General features: G+C 39.1%; 1 protein-coding gene and 1 long non-coding RNA gene across 4 annotated transcripts in view; one reads left to right on the top strand and one right to left on the bottom strand.

Annotated features, from left to right (window-relative positions):
* The window catches only part of LOC119883486, a 46,005-nt gene that overhangs the window by 31,689 nt on the left and 342 nt on the right, over positions 1-13,974 (bottom strand). For 2 of the 3 annotated variants that reach the window (XR_005440654.1, XR_005440655.1), the window contains exon 2: positions 12,664-12,808. This is a non-coding gene — a long non-coding RNA (uncharacterized LOC119883486). Of the gene's footprint in view, positions 1-12,347; positions 12,809-13,974 lie in introns of those variants that run through there. The other variant, XR_005440653.1, reaches the window with a different exon arrangement.
* tmprss5 (transmembrane serine protease 5) lies at positions 7,301-13,884 on the top strand. Its single transcript, XM_038694154.1, has 13 exons — positions 7,301-7,429; positions 8,444-8,582; positions 8,924-9,004; positions 9,411-9,524; positions 9,879-10,014; positions 10,237-10,350; positions 10,458-10,501; positions 10,679-10,841; positions 10,992-11,176; positions 12,166-12,264; positions 12,387-12,529; positions 12,672-12,824; positions 13,685-13,884. The coding sequence occupies exons 1-13, from the start codon at positions 7,427-7,429 to the stop codon at positions 13,691-13,693; spliced, it is 1,383 nt and encodes a 460-aa protein (XP_038550082.1). The 5' UTR covers positions 7,301-7,426; the 3' UTR covers positions 13,694-13,884.

A 13,974-nucleotide genomic window follows, 5' to 3' on the forward strand; every position in this document is an offset into this window, starting at 1 on the left:
ATCAGCTGAGTCTGTTCATGTACAAAATGGCACCTGTAGAAGCACCCCCTGGGTACCCGTATCTCTTGCGTATCACTGGCTAACTCCTCTCTGTAGCCTATGTGGTCTAATTGAACCTCAACATTTCACTGCTACAGACATCTGCCCAAAAACAATGCTGCTGATCCTCTTAACGGTTTATTGGCTCCTGCCACAAACCTTTACAGTCTCAAGCTGTTTATAGAGTTTATGTGTCATCTGGACGACTTGCAAACAGCTGGAGTCACTCCAGGCTCTGTGGTGACCTCTAATGGGACTCTGCCAGAGCCACAGCTGGCCTGCATTTTATCCCAGATGTGGAAGGACGTAAGAGTCAGTGCATCAGGTCAGCCACTGCTCCCTGCACAGCACAGTGAAAGTGAGTACTGTACTGTGGAAAGTGCTGGCAGCATTTACTGTACAGTTTTTGTGTTCGCCTAATGCCTTTGCAATTTAACAGTGCAATGTATTCCTTCCTTTGGTTTCCTTTTCTATCTTCTTCATTTTACCAAGTAGCCTCTGAGTATGCTGTGAATGTGACATGGAAAGAATCAGTCTTTGTTTGTAGAGCTCACAACTTACAGACATACAAAACAGTTGGAAGGGTTGAAAAATGGTTTTGCTTTGTTTGCTTTGTTTTTTTAAGCTCACGGGCAAAAAGTTTGGGAACCAATGACTTAAGCAATAAGGGCTGGAAGATGGAGGACGCAAACTCAGACCTCTTAACTTGCTGGCAGGGTAAACGGACAAGACGTCATCATTCACTTCAACCATCTTCAAAGTTACAGCTCCATGCACCGTCAGTGAACTTTTCTTTATTTATTTATTATTTTGAGGTAAAAAAAAATATATATATATGTGTGTTAGTTAGTTTCCGTTTGAGCACTTAGGCTCAGTGTATGAATGTGTGTGACTGGTGAATGCAGATGTAGTGTAAAAGCGCTTTGAGGGGTCGAAAAGACTAGAAAGGCGCTATACAAGTACGGAGCATTTACATATACACATACACACACACACAGCTTTGACTCAGAGTGCTACATTGACAATAACGGAGTTGGCAAATAGAAAAACAAAATTAATAAATTAGTACATTTCCCTGTTTAATTTCCTTTAAAAAAGCACTATTAAAACTGAGTTATTGTTTAAGTAAAATCAAGTATTGCTTTCTTTTTGGTAAAATGTATTGTCAAATTAATTTACACCATTTATTATCTATTCAGTTGTGACCAGTAACCTCATAGTTAAATTGAAATATTTACTTACAGACTGAGCTGTAAAATCTTAATATAATCTGTTTTTATTGTCAAATTAAATCTCTATTTATAATGTGCTTTATTGTTCATTGTTAAATTAATGAATTGCTTTTTGACCACTTGTAAGATGTTATTGACCACTGAACTCATAATCAGAGCAGATGGAGGTTGAGTGCATTTAAAAAGACAACAGCAGTGGTGAGTGTGGGAAAGTTTAGATTTTTCTAGTGGATCCAAGCATGTGGTCTAAAGCATTTCCTTCTAAACCTCTCCATCTTTCATTTCCTCACTAAGAAAGTAATTTAGCAAATATGTCATTTTGACTTGACAATCACCTCCGTAACCCCTCCACCTCTGATCTCCAACCCTGCCTTCAGAGCACGGCCACGCTCATTGGAGGAGCAGATTGAGTGGGAGCCAATGTTAATGTAATCTCCTCTGTTTAATTAGAGTGAGCATGGTGGGCAGCTAAAGCAAACCACATTACCCACCATCTGGTGGGGAGCAGCTCTTCTCTTACCCATCCTCACTATCATTAGCCTCTACAAGACAAGACACAAACACATACATGACACCTATTTATTCATCCTGCCACTTTCAATTCAGATACAACTGCATACCATTTAGCAACTGTGGTGGGGCCATACTCATGCTTAGACCTGTCATAAATGTATTGTTGTATAATTACAATATGCTTCACACTGAAACATCCAAATTACAATAGTTGTCAAAGACTTAGGACTATAAAAGCCACAAACTGTCCAACACAGGTGCTCTATGAAACAGCATCTGGCTGTTTTTTAGACATTCCTGCTCCACATTTGAATCATGAACCATGACCTCCAACAGTAACAACAACACATTCAACATAGTGAAAGAGGAAAAAGTCTATAGGAGCAAGTCATTTTAAGCTTGGTTGAACATGGTATTGCTGAATATTTAACCTTTTACTTTGACCTGCATGTAACTGCATAGATCTTAAATGGAAGTCTTAAAGTCTACCACAAGAGGGCAGTATGCCACCACAGCTAACATCCAGCCCAGACCGCAGGCAGGGCTCATACAAGGAGGATTTACTGCTCCACAGAAGGCAGAGCTCACTGGCAGCCAGCAGAGCAATACAATTATTGAAGCACAGAGGAGACGGCTTGGCAGTGTGTGTGTGTGTGTGTGTGTGTGTGTGTGTGTGTGTGTGTGTGTGTGTGTGTGTGTGTGTGTGTGTGTGTGTGTGTGTGTGTGCGCGCATGTTGAAATAGAGGGGGCATAGATAAGTGGCTTCTGCCCTCACCCTGTTCTGCATCATGACCTGGACAGCTTACAGTGGGCTTTACTTCTTTAACCCATGACAACTGTGTCATGACACTGCACACATGCAGAGCCAACAACCTCAGCCATGCCTTGGCAAAGTTAAAGGTCCATTTAGGTATTGCTGACCACATAATTTTAATGTATAGGCCTAGTTTATTCAAAATATAGAAGTGTTTAGCTTCTAGATCAAAATAACCATTTTACCCACAGTCCTATTGTTTGGACCTGTCTGTGGACAGGAGGTGGAGGATTAAATCTGAACACACAGACATGATGTGCATATTTTTAGATTCAGTGTGACTGACACTTTCAGAGAATATCATTGTCATGTTCATGTTTACATTCATAGCAATGTTCATAGCGAATAAAATACCATAATTCTTTTATTTTACCTTTATTTTACCAGAAAAGAAATCCATTGAGATTTTTAATCTCTTTTACAAGGATGTCCTGGCAAAGCGGCAAATCCGTCAACTTGCCTGAGAAACATCATGTTTTAACTTTTCTTTAGGATCAATGTAATCCAGTGATAATAATAATAATCCATATTACAATGCAAACAGGGACTGCTAATAAATAGTTCGCCATTATTTTAATGGTCCTTGCCAAAATGTAAACAAAGTTTAAGTGAAAGCATAGGCTACTTCTCAAGATTCAACAGAAACATTCAACATCTGGCAACCTCTTCTGTCCTATTTTCAACTGGACAAATAACAGTTTAGTTGCTAATTTATGTTCTACAATTATAATTAAAATATTAAAAATCTTCAGTTCATTCTGTGTCTAGTGTTTATTATATCAAAAGACTGCTAAAATCAATTGTATAAGTTCCAGCTTTTTTCATTAGATTTAAACCACTAACAGGGGTCCATAAGGGGTACTTCTGCAGTTGCCAAAAAAAAAAGACAACACCACAGGTGAACCTGCCAAGTAGGTTCACAAATTGTGTCAAATCTTTGGTATATTTATTGTCACAATAACCATTAAATTTCTTGCTATGACGGACCAACTGCAGAGGACACACCACACACCTTCCGAACACCACATGCTGCGATTACTTGAAAACTAGTTAACAACTGAGCAAAGAAGTTGAGAAAGACTGCTAAATGAAACAGATAAATGGTTGAAATGTCCTACTTCTGCCAAGCCAAGTGGAAGCAGTATAAATACAAACTTTATCAAACCCACTCAAGAAAAGAAAAAATGAAGAGACCAAGACAATTCCAGGATCACTCAGTCATGGATAAAACAAATGTCGTAAGAATATCCACGTTAATATATTTAACATAATAATTTGATATCTTGGATTTCCTTTCTTGCAGAGAGTTAATCTGTGCGTTATGGCGTACATGTTGCTAGTTTAGCATAAAGGCTGGAAACTGGAAGCAAGCTTTTTGACACAGCTAGCCTGGCTCTGTCCAAAGGTAAAACCATTCATTTATACCCCCCATAAAACTACAAATGTGTTTTTATTTCTGGTTTTGTATGATTAAACAAAACAAGATATAGAAATGCTGGTGGCCTGATATTGTGCCTTTGGACAGAGCCAGGTTAGCTATTTAGCTAAGCTAACTTGCTATTCCTTTATGTAAGAGTCAGTTTAAAATCCATTCAAATGAACACATTTGGAACATGACAAGTAGTGTTAATTATGTGGTACTCCAACTCATCAAATAGGGCTGTTGTACTACGTCAGACTGAAAAAGAATTGGAAACCACTGCATTTGGATTGTGCTTTTAACATGCTCCACTCTGCCCTGCATCTGTGAGCACTCCAGCTTTTAATGGCTGTCTCTGACGAGAGGTCACGGCCAACAGCATCAATGGCACAACTCTCGTGACAGCCCACACATGAATGAATCAGTTTTAAATGCCTTGGTGGGCTGGACTTTGGCAAAAAGCTGTTGAGGCAAACATTAGCCAAACCTTAAAAAGAAGCATCTCTCTCTTCTGTTCAGTTAGAACCTACTGTGGGATTTCTGAGCAGGGACTGAGAGACTGCATCTGATGTTCAAGGTTTGGACACAGAGAGGCACGCATAGTAACGGCTGAGATAAGAGTAGAGCTGATCAAATCTCACTACACCAAACAGGGAGATTGCTTGCCCCTTCAGAGCAGAGAGAGATAGATGTAGATCCAAACTGGGCTGCAGCCAGCCTCTTCACAGTGGAGCCTCAGACTGAGGTACATGAATAAATGGAGTCCACCCTGGGGCGTCTATGACACCCCCTGCGCAAGTGACAGTTATTGTTGTGGTCATGTTGGTGGGATTTACTCATGAAATTAAAATCTGATCAAAAGGATGAAATTAAGCCAAAGTCAGTTACTCATTAAGATACAGTATATTTGCTTTAGGGATAGTTTACTGGCCTATAATTCTGTGGTTGTTTCTACACTCACTACAAACATTGAAGTTTTAACAGCCCTGCAATAAATCTTTCCTTCATGAAGCTCATACCTATAAGTTTGTTGTTTAAATAGTTTTTTTGAAGTGTTGATTCAAGTTTATGATGATTTTGGAGGCTTTATTTTGTGGCGTTGTTGAATCGGACCATGATACACTAAGGTGTGTTTCTAGTATTTTGTCCACCTTTTACATCACATTTATTTACCTGACTTTTGTCCAAAACAACTTACAATAGGTTCAACTCAACCATGTGGATACGATCCAAAAATTGCAAGAATCATGTACGTACGTCAACTTCACCAAATATGCTGACTGCTTCAAGGGTTACATTTAGGAACAATACGAGATAGAGAAAGGGATTTATTCAGAGGGTAGATTAAATATTAGAAACATCTAAGTATTACTGGGGCTGCAACTACTGATTATTTTCATTATTAATGAATATGTTGAATATAAATCATTTATAAAATGTCAGAAAATCATGACAAATGTCCTGCAATATTTTCCAAAAGCCCCAGTTGATTTGCTTATGCTGTCCCATCAGTTGCACATAAATATTTAATGTATTTCAGATATTTAAGTGATATTGATACAAAACAGAACAGCAGCAAGTCATCTTATTTAAGAAGCTGGAATTTGGCATGTTTGCGTGACCAACGTCCTAAAATGACTACTCAGTTATCAACAGTGCTGGCAGTTGTTTTCTGTCAATCGACTAACTGATTGATTGATTTATTGTTTTAGCACTAAATATAACACAAAACAATTAAACTGTACGACAAACCATGCAGCTTACTGAATAACTATTATGTTTAATCAACACTTCTATAAATCTATATAACCTTCATGAAGGCAGGGTTTACTACATGATTGTTGTATTAGACTGAATTAGTTTAGCTAGGTGTACCTAATAAACTAAATTGTAAAATACCTACAGTATATTATTTATAAAGCACCACCTTTCAAGTGAGGACCAGATAATTGGAGTTTGCCTTTAAATCATGAAGCACAATGTTGAGGAATGTTTACAAAAGGAGGAAAGCACAAAATAAAACTGTAGTGAAACTGGCTTAAAATCCGGGACTGCATATCACAACACAAAACAAGGATGCATTATGTATAAATAATGGAAGACTTGATCAGGTACGTGCATAACCCTGAATGATGATCCTCAAAAGATTTTTAACAAAGTGAATCGAGTGAACGGCAGCTCTGTAAATCACTGTTTACTTGGCTGTCTGAGAAAACTAATTTCACCAGAAGAGGGAGACATCAAATCCCTGTGAAAATGACCAAACAGCTGCTATGCTCTCCTTGTTTGCTTCGGCAGAACAATTCAGCGCAATGCTAATATTGTCAAACATTATTAACCTAACAACCCTAGTGATATGAGTTTCAGCTGTTGCTCCATCACATGCAATTTATGCCACTGCTGCAATGCTCATTACTCTGTGTTTGATTTCCAAATAATTCCATATGACACCTGTTAGATGAGCCAAATAGATCTGGGCCATTTCTTGGATTCTGCCTTGACAGTCGGACGAGGAGGAATTTTCTTCCTGGCTGTTCCCTCACCTTGACCCTGATTTATTCCACACTGTGCATATGGGGAGATACATAAACAACCTTTGTATCAAAAATTCAGTGTTTCTTCCGAGAAGTGATGTGAAGACAGGCTTTGATCTCCCTCAATCTAGTTTTTTACCATTTTCAAAGAGCATGCCTTCCTCATCTGAGCTGTTAATTGTTCTTACTATTTTTTTTTAGTTAAAGAGTTAATCATTCTTTTTTTTAAGCCACTCAAGTCACCTTTTCCACCGTACTTAAAAACAAATACTGATACTGAGATACAGAAAAACAATACTGACAAAACCAGTCTGACTGTGAGCTGGTTTAAAGAGTGAGAAGGAAGACAAAGTCTCATCTGTCAGCGGGCAGACAGATGAGACTTCATTTCTTTCTTGAGTGTTGAGAGACGATAGCTTTGGATTCCAAATGACGGGGATTGACATGATGTGAGACTTTTCAACAATCTGCAATAATGACCTTTTCTCAGAAGCTACAAACTGTCAGGTAATAACATGCCTCAGGTGAAAAACGGACAATCTTTTGGCACAGGTAAAAAGTGTTACCTAGCAACCCCCGGTGTACTATCAATAGTCAGCTTGGAGGTATCTCTGGAGATGCTCCCACTTCACAAAGACCTGGTTCAGCTTGCTTCCACAGGCCCCATGACCCCCCTGGACAAACAACAGCCTCATTCTCTGCACCACTGCTGACCTCATTGTCTCTTTGTGAAGGGAAAGTCCAGAGTTGCAATCTGTTAAATCGCAAATGGTGCGTTGACTGCGAGCGGGACAGACCTCTCTACCTCTAGCACGGGCCTACAGATGAACACAGGTACTGCTGCCTTTTCCTCAGGACTGTACGCAAGGAAAACATGGTAAGAGACGGAGACTAAATATTCACTACACCTTGCTCCATCTGTCTAATGTATGCACTCCTGACAACAACACATATCTCACGCTGTCACCTTCGCTTACACGCTCACAACAGTACACAGGTACCAGCTGCTGTTTACACATGTAGTATGTCTCTCTTCAAACTTGTATCATACTTGTTTCTGTCACATTTACTTATCATTTCTAATTTGTGTGCATCGTTTGACCTGCACTGTACAGCTGTACATACTTTCTAAAGTGCTGTTGAGCTATATGCAACTCATGTCAATTCTAAATCTAAAATTACATGTTTAGCTGCACTCAAGTGCTAGAGTAATACAAGAGAGCAGATGGTATGGCTATTTATTTAGATGGATTTTCTACTGCAATTTTATAATACTAAAACTGCATCTCACATCTATAGAGAGCTTTATTATAATTACTGTAATACTCTCAATATGTTGCTTATGGAAACAGCTGCTCATTGGAGAGTGAGCCCAACAAAATCACACACACACACACACACACACACACCAGAGTCATAAACATTTATGAAAAACAGGAAGAGTATATGTGTTTTAACAAAACAGAGGCTAAACAAGGCTTCAACCTGCCCATTATGACTACCTCAATGAGGAGACACAGGACTGTGCAAAAGTTTTGGAATTGATTTGTTCATTAATAAATATAATCTATTCACATGTCTATTTTTGAAAGCATTCTTACTTTACAGCATTTTTTCCACACCTGCGTCATAAAACTTTTGCACAGTACTATTTAAAGACACACCTGTATGCATCTAGAGCTCTGACACCATACATGTGGATTGGTCAGTGGTCGTTAATAATCGGATTACAGCGCTCCTAATTAAATCTGACAGAGCCTGACAGGTGCACTGTTGTTGAGGAACAGATGGTTAGCAGGTAGTTTTTGTTGCAAACGCAAACTTGCCAACATTTTATCAAATAGGAACGAGCTGTAAATGAGGTCTGTTGTGCCAACTTTATTTCTTATAGAGTCTTGATGGAGACACATTATCAGTGATTGAGAACCCGGCGGCGGTCAGCCATCATTTTCAGTCAGACAAAACAGCAGGAGTTGCAGCGAGCAAGGGAGTGCAGGGATGGTTAAAGGGGATTCAATCTATGACTCAAGGTAGGTGCCAGTGGTGCACCACCTGATGGGCATCAAACATAAACTAAAACAGCAGTCTTGGTTCATAAGTGCAAAAAAAAAACACTATTTTCTATTCACTTTGCACTGAATCAAGTCATCTGCAGTGTAGTGATAAGTAGTAAAGCAGTGCTTTCTTATAAAAATGTAAGCGTGCAGATTTGCTTTTCAGCTCTCTGGTGTTGTGCATGTCTAAAATATATCTTATTAATTTCTGCCTCTGTGTCAATGTACAATATCTGTAACAGATGACATTTAATAAATCTTCTCAGCTCATATCTGGGATCATAAGGCATTAACTTGAGTCTTAACTGTTGCTTTAGCTCACAGACTGGTGAGGCTGCTGGCAGCGGTGTGTGCAGTTGGACTCCTGGGAGGCTTAGCTGTAGGTGTCTGGTTTCTAGGTGAGTCATTGTGTTGAGAAAGAGTCGCTAAATTGGCTTAATGGTAACTAGGAAATGGAAACGAATGTGCAAAATGTCTAGTTACAGCTGCTCAGGCTTCTGTAGTCTGTATTATCAGATCACTGCTGCTCTACAGAACCTGGAAGATACAGGAGTTTTGAAGCTGATACAATATCAGCTTTTGAAAATTTTAAAAAACAGTAGTATTGTGTATTGTTTTAGTGAGTTTTTTTTTTTGACTTGATATAAATACTATATTTCATAATATATACATATATCTCTTCTGCAGAGTAAAACTGTATTGCTCTACCAGACAGGCTGTGTCTGTTCTGGGTACTAATGTTGATTATCTGGTAACATTTAGTTAAAAGGAACATGTTTTTGCTGTATCTTTAACTACATATAGTCAAACTTCTGCTGAGGCCTTCCTACTCGCAAAGTCCAGTGGGACTTGGGGACACAAAAGAGACGCCTTTCTGCAATGTGACAGAGGATATTTCTATATCTGACCCCAGGAAAGGTCTGTGTCTGTTCCTCTTATTACTGTTTGTTTCACTGTTTTATGAATTAAGTGCAGGTTGCAAATTGTTATGCGAGTGATTATACTGGGTCATGGTTCATCTCTGAAGTGATTTTTAGTTGAACAGTAGGAAAATCATCATTCAACAGCTGCTCCTTGTTGCCTTTTGTGCACTCTTGAGAGATGCCCATTGACTGACATAAAAATATCATACATAATGATCTGTTTGTATTGACTACATTAGCATAGATACTTGTGTTTTTTCTTAATCATTCCCCACTCATAGAAGAGGCTTGTTCATTACTGTTGACTGAGAGCTTGTCTCTGGAGGGATTTTCAATCAATCAGGTTCAGTGTTTTACAGAATCAGCCCGGAGAGCTCCCTCCTGGAGATCCAGCTGGGGAAGCTGCCTACCTGGCTGCCAGTGTGCTACGAGAGGTGGAACTCGTCATTGGGAACGCTGGTCTGCAGACAGCTGGGTTATATGAGGTTTGCACTGCTGCCAGGATCACACACCTCAGCTTTACACTGACTGAGACTGGAGCACCCACTCTCTAACTTATAGTTTAATCTTAGCCTGCTTTGCCGAGGTTGAAGGCTCAGCTTATTTATGATCTTCTAATACCTCATTTACAATCTTGCTTCACACCTTATGAGTCTGAATTATCATAATACTCACTCCCATCCATTTTGCATATGTTCCCCTACCAGACTGACCAAGCATAAAGGAGTGAATCTAACTGATATTGGGCCAAACTATACTGATGGGTTTATACAAATTACCTCAGAACACAAGAGCAATCTGGAAAATATGTGGCAATTCAGGTAAGGCAATTTGTCTGAGGACATCATACTCATAATGATGCAGAGAAATGTGTGGCTACCAACACATTAATTATGCATCATTAGTTACTCAATTTATTTTCATTTAGGGGGAGCTGTATCACAGGGAAGGTTATCGCTTTACAATGTTTTGGTGAGCAAATTAAACTTCACTTTTTGTTTGACTTTGAACCCAAGACCGAGACCTGTAGTTCCTTAATAATACTTTAGAAAAAGCTTCATCTCAGTGGCACACAGAGTGAATGATGCCACTTGTTGCAGTGCTTTCCGACCAATGCAACGCCTTTTTGATGACTGGATCTCTGTGCAGAGTGTGGAACACGAGCGAAACTGCCCAGGATAATCGGGGGAGTGGAGGCCACGCTGGGCAGGTGGCCCTGGCAGGTCAGCCTCTACTATAGCAACCGTCACACCTGCGGAGGCTCCATCATCACCAGTGAATGGGTAGTCACAGCTGCCCATTGTGTGCACAAGTAAGACTGCTGACCTTACCAGCGCTAAAGGTCGACGGTTACAGACTCCACGAAGGAGAATTATAAGTCATTAACAGCTGCACCACATACAGCATGACAAACAACTCTCTTATCAGTACCTGCCTCCTCTTTTCTTTCCTAAAATGTCAGCTACAGGCTACCTCAGGTGTCCAGCTGGGTGGTCTATGCCGGTATTGTCACCCGCAGCTCGGCTAAAATGGCTCAGCACACAGGACACGCTGTGGAGAAGATCATCTACAACAAGAACTACAACCACAGGAGCCATGACAGTGATATTGCCCTGATGAAACTGCGGACACCGCTGAATTTCTCGGGTCAGTCTGGGAGCCTCCTTGTGAGATAGCAGCACTTCAAAAACACTAAAATATGTAATACTATGGCCTCAGTTTTATTTTTTTATGCTGACACATTTCAGAAAACAAGGCTTAATCAGCCCACCACAAAAGTGTTATACTCCTCTTATAAAGAATAAGCGCTTATTGCCAGGTGTAGGGTTTAACTTCTGTACCCACAATGAACAATGATATACACTTTAAAATCAATCTTTGCACCCACAACATTTTATAGAACCAATTCTAGGCATGTAACCTCAATAAAGTTTAACAATCCCCTCCAGACATGTTTTACATAAAATTACTCTGAGTAATACATTTTCCATAAAAAAAGCCAAATGTAAAAAAACAAACAAAAAAACCCCAAACATACTTAGATTACATCTACTGCTTCTCCTTCATTGAAAAATCCAATTTAATTTTTAATTTTTAAATTTTAATATGCAAATATTTTTCATTTCAAAAGTTTAAATACTGGACGGAAGTCATCTACTTCACTGAAAAGCTGATTCTCAGTTTATGTTCACTAGAGGTTTCAAGTTTTCACATCCCATTTAATAAAATCATGCTTATTGGTAAAGGTTTGAAACTGAGATTTAAGGTGAGCGCATAAAAACTTTTTTACCTCTTCAGCAGATGAATGCATGCAGCCCTCTAGTGTCAAACAGCATACATCATTGTGCACAGTAAAGCTCAAACAACCAAGTGAAGTAACAATAAGTAAAATACATGCTCGAGTGAAGGGGGCCTTAAGGGACCTAATCAACAATGACTTGGGGACCCAACCATATTTAGAGTGGTAGGTAAACTTATGTAAGAATGTCTCTCAAACAGAGTGGAAGAAAAGCCTTTAGAACTATAAAATTATTTGAATGAAAAATCATAATTAAATCCAAATTACAATGTTCCAACCTGTCAGAATTAATATAATCTAAAGAGGCTAATTTTCTTTTTTCCCCCCCTTTAACTAGATACAATTAGGCCTGTCTGCTTGCCTCAGTACGACTATGATCTTCCAGGAGGTACACAGTGCTGGATCTCCGGATGGGGATACACACAGCCTGAGGGTGGTAAGATGCTACTGCATTGCTGTAAAACACATTTACATCTGCTGCAAGTCTAATTCACACATGATGACAGATTGTGCCAGGTGTGTTAAAGAGCAGCTTTTAATGTGTGTCTTCTCCCTCAGTTCAATCACCTGACACCCTGAAAGAGGCGCCAGTTCCCATAATAAGCACAAAGAAGTGTAACAGCTCCTGCATGTACAACGGAGAGATCACGCCACGGATGCTTTGTGCCGGATACACAGAGGGAAAAGTGGATGCATGTCAGGTCAGATGTATGTTTTGAAGAGTACTTTGCAGAGGCGTTTTAAAGATTCATCCTCTCCTCTGTGATTTGTTTACAGTGAAACACTGGCATAATAAAGGCTGGGTGAGTCTGCATTGGACACTGTTTGTGTCTACCTCTCCAGGGGGACAGTGGCGGTCCTCTGGTTTGCCAGGATGAAAATGTGTGGAGGCTGGTAGGGGTCGTCAGCTGGGGGACAGGCTGTGCTGAGCCCAACCATCCTGGAGTTTATACCAAAGTGGCTGAATTCTTGGGCTGGATCTATGACATGATGGAGGTAAACAGACATTTTAGAAATTCTGTGGTAGAAAGTAACCAAGTGTTTGTACAGTACAGAGGTAAGGTACTTATACTTCCAATTCCATTCTACACAACATTTCAGAGAAAAATACATTTACACTTTGTAGATCATGATTTTAGATAGAAAACATATGATTAGCTTATAAAATGTGATGCATTGTGATTTAGACTAAAGCTGCAACTAATTATTATTTTCATTATCTAACAATTTGCCAATTATTTATGCCATTAATCGATTGTTTAGTCTAGAAAATGTCACAATATGTGAAAAAAGCCCCTCACAATTTCCCAAAACCCAAGGTGACATCTTCAAAATGCTTGTTTTGACCAACCAACAATCCAAAACCCAAAGATGTTCAGTTTTCTATCATATAAGACAAAGAGAAGCAGCAAATCCTTTAATTTGAGAAACTGGAACCAGCAAATGTTTGGCATTTTTTGCTTGAAAAATTATTAAAATGATGAATCGATTGATTGCTGGATGTTGGCTGTTCATTATCGCATTGATAATTAGGATAATCCAACATTAAGACACACATAAGTTGTTTTTTTTCAGCCTTATGAGTAATTTTCTGATACATCTAGCTGATAATGTTTCTGGCCTGCTTCTGGACTTTTTGAATGCATTTTTATTTACAGTGGAGTAGCCTACTTTCACATTGCTACTTTTACTTAGTAAAAGATGACAATATTTCAGAAGTATCAGGGAGCCGTAATTAATTTAACAAACAGCAATTATTGTTAATTCTTATATTATCAGCAACAGGAAGGAATTGGAAACTGCACAATGGAATATAAATCTATTTTTTACTGCTAATAATGACCTTTTCTTTGCAGAACTCCTGATGAGTGCGAATGGGGCACAGCAAGCAGAGGACGCTACTGATTTTAGTCCTCTGTTTGAGAAGTTTGAAAATTATAGTTAATATATGTCCTTTAAATGTCCGTTATATAATGTACACATTAAAACAGACATCAAAATGCATTTTTACGTTATATTTTCCATGTACTGAACATAAATTATTCCTCTTATAAAACGGTGTCCTGTGTGATTATTGAGCTGCAGCTCTGCACTCCGCCGCCAGGTGGCATTTGTGGAACGTTTCCTCTCATCTGGGTTCCATAGC

Source organism: Micropterus salmoides, unplaced genomic scaffold (assembly GCF_014851395.1).
Source record: "Micropterus salmoides isolate LMB-PRFRI ecotype aquatic unplaced genomic scaffold, ASM1485139v1 Ms_hic_scaffold_3, whole genome shotgun sequence".
Taxonomy (NCBI): Eukaryota; Metazoa; Chordata; class Actinopteri; order Centrarchiformes; family Centrarchidae; genus Micropterus; species Micropterus salmoides.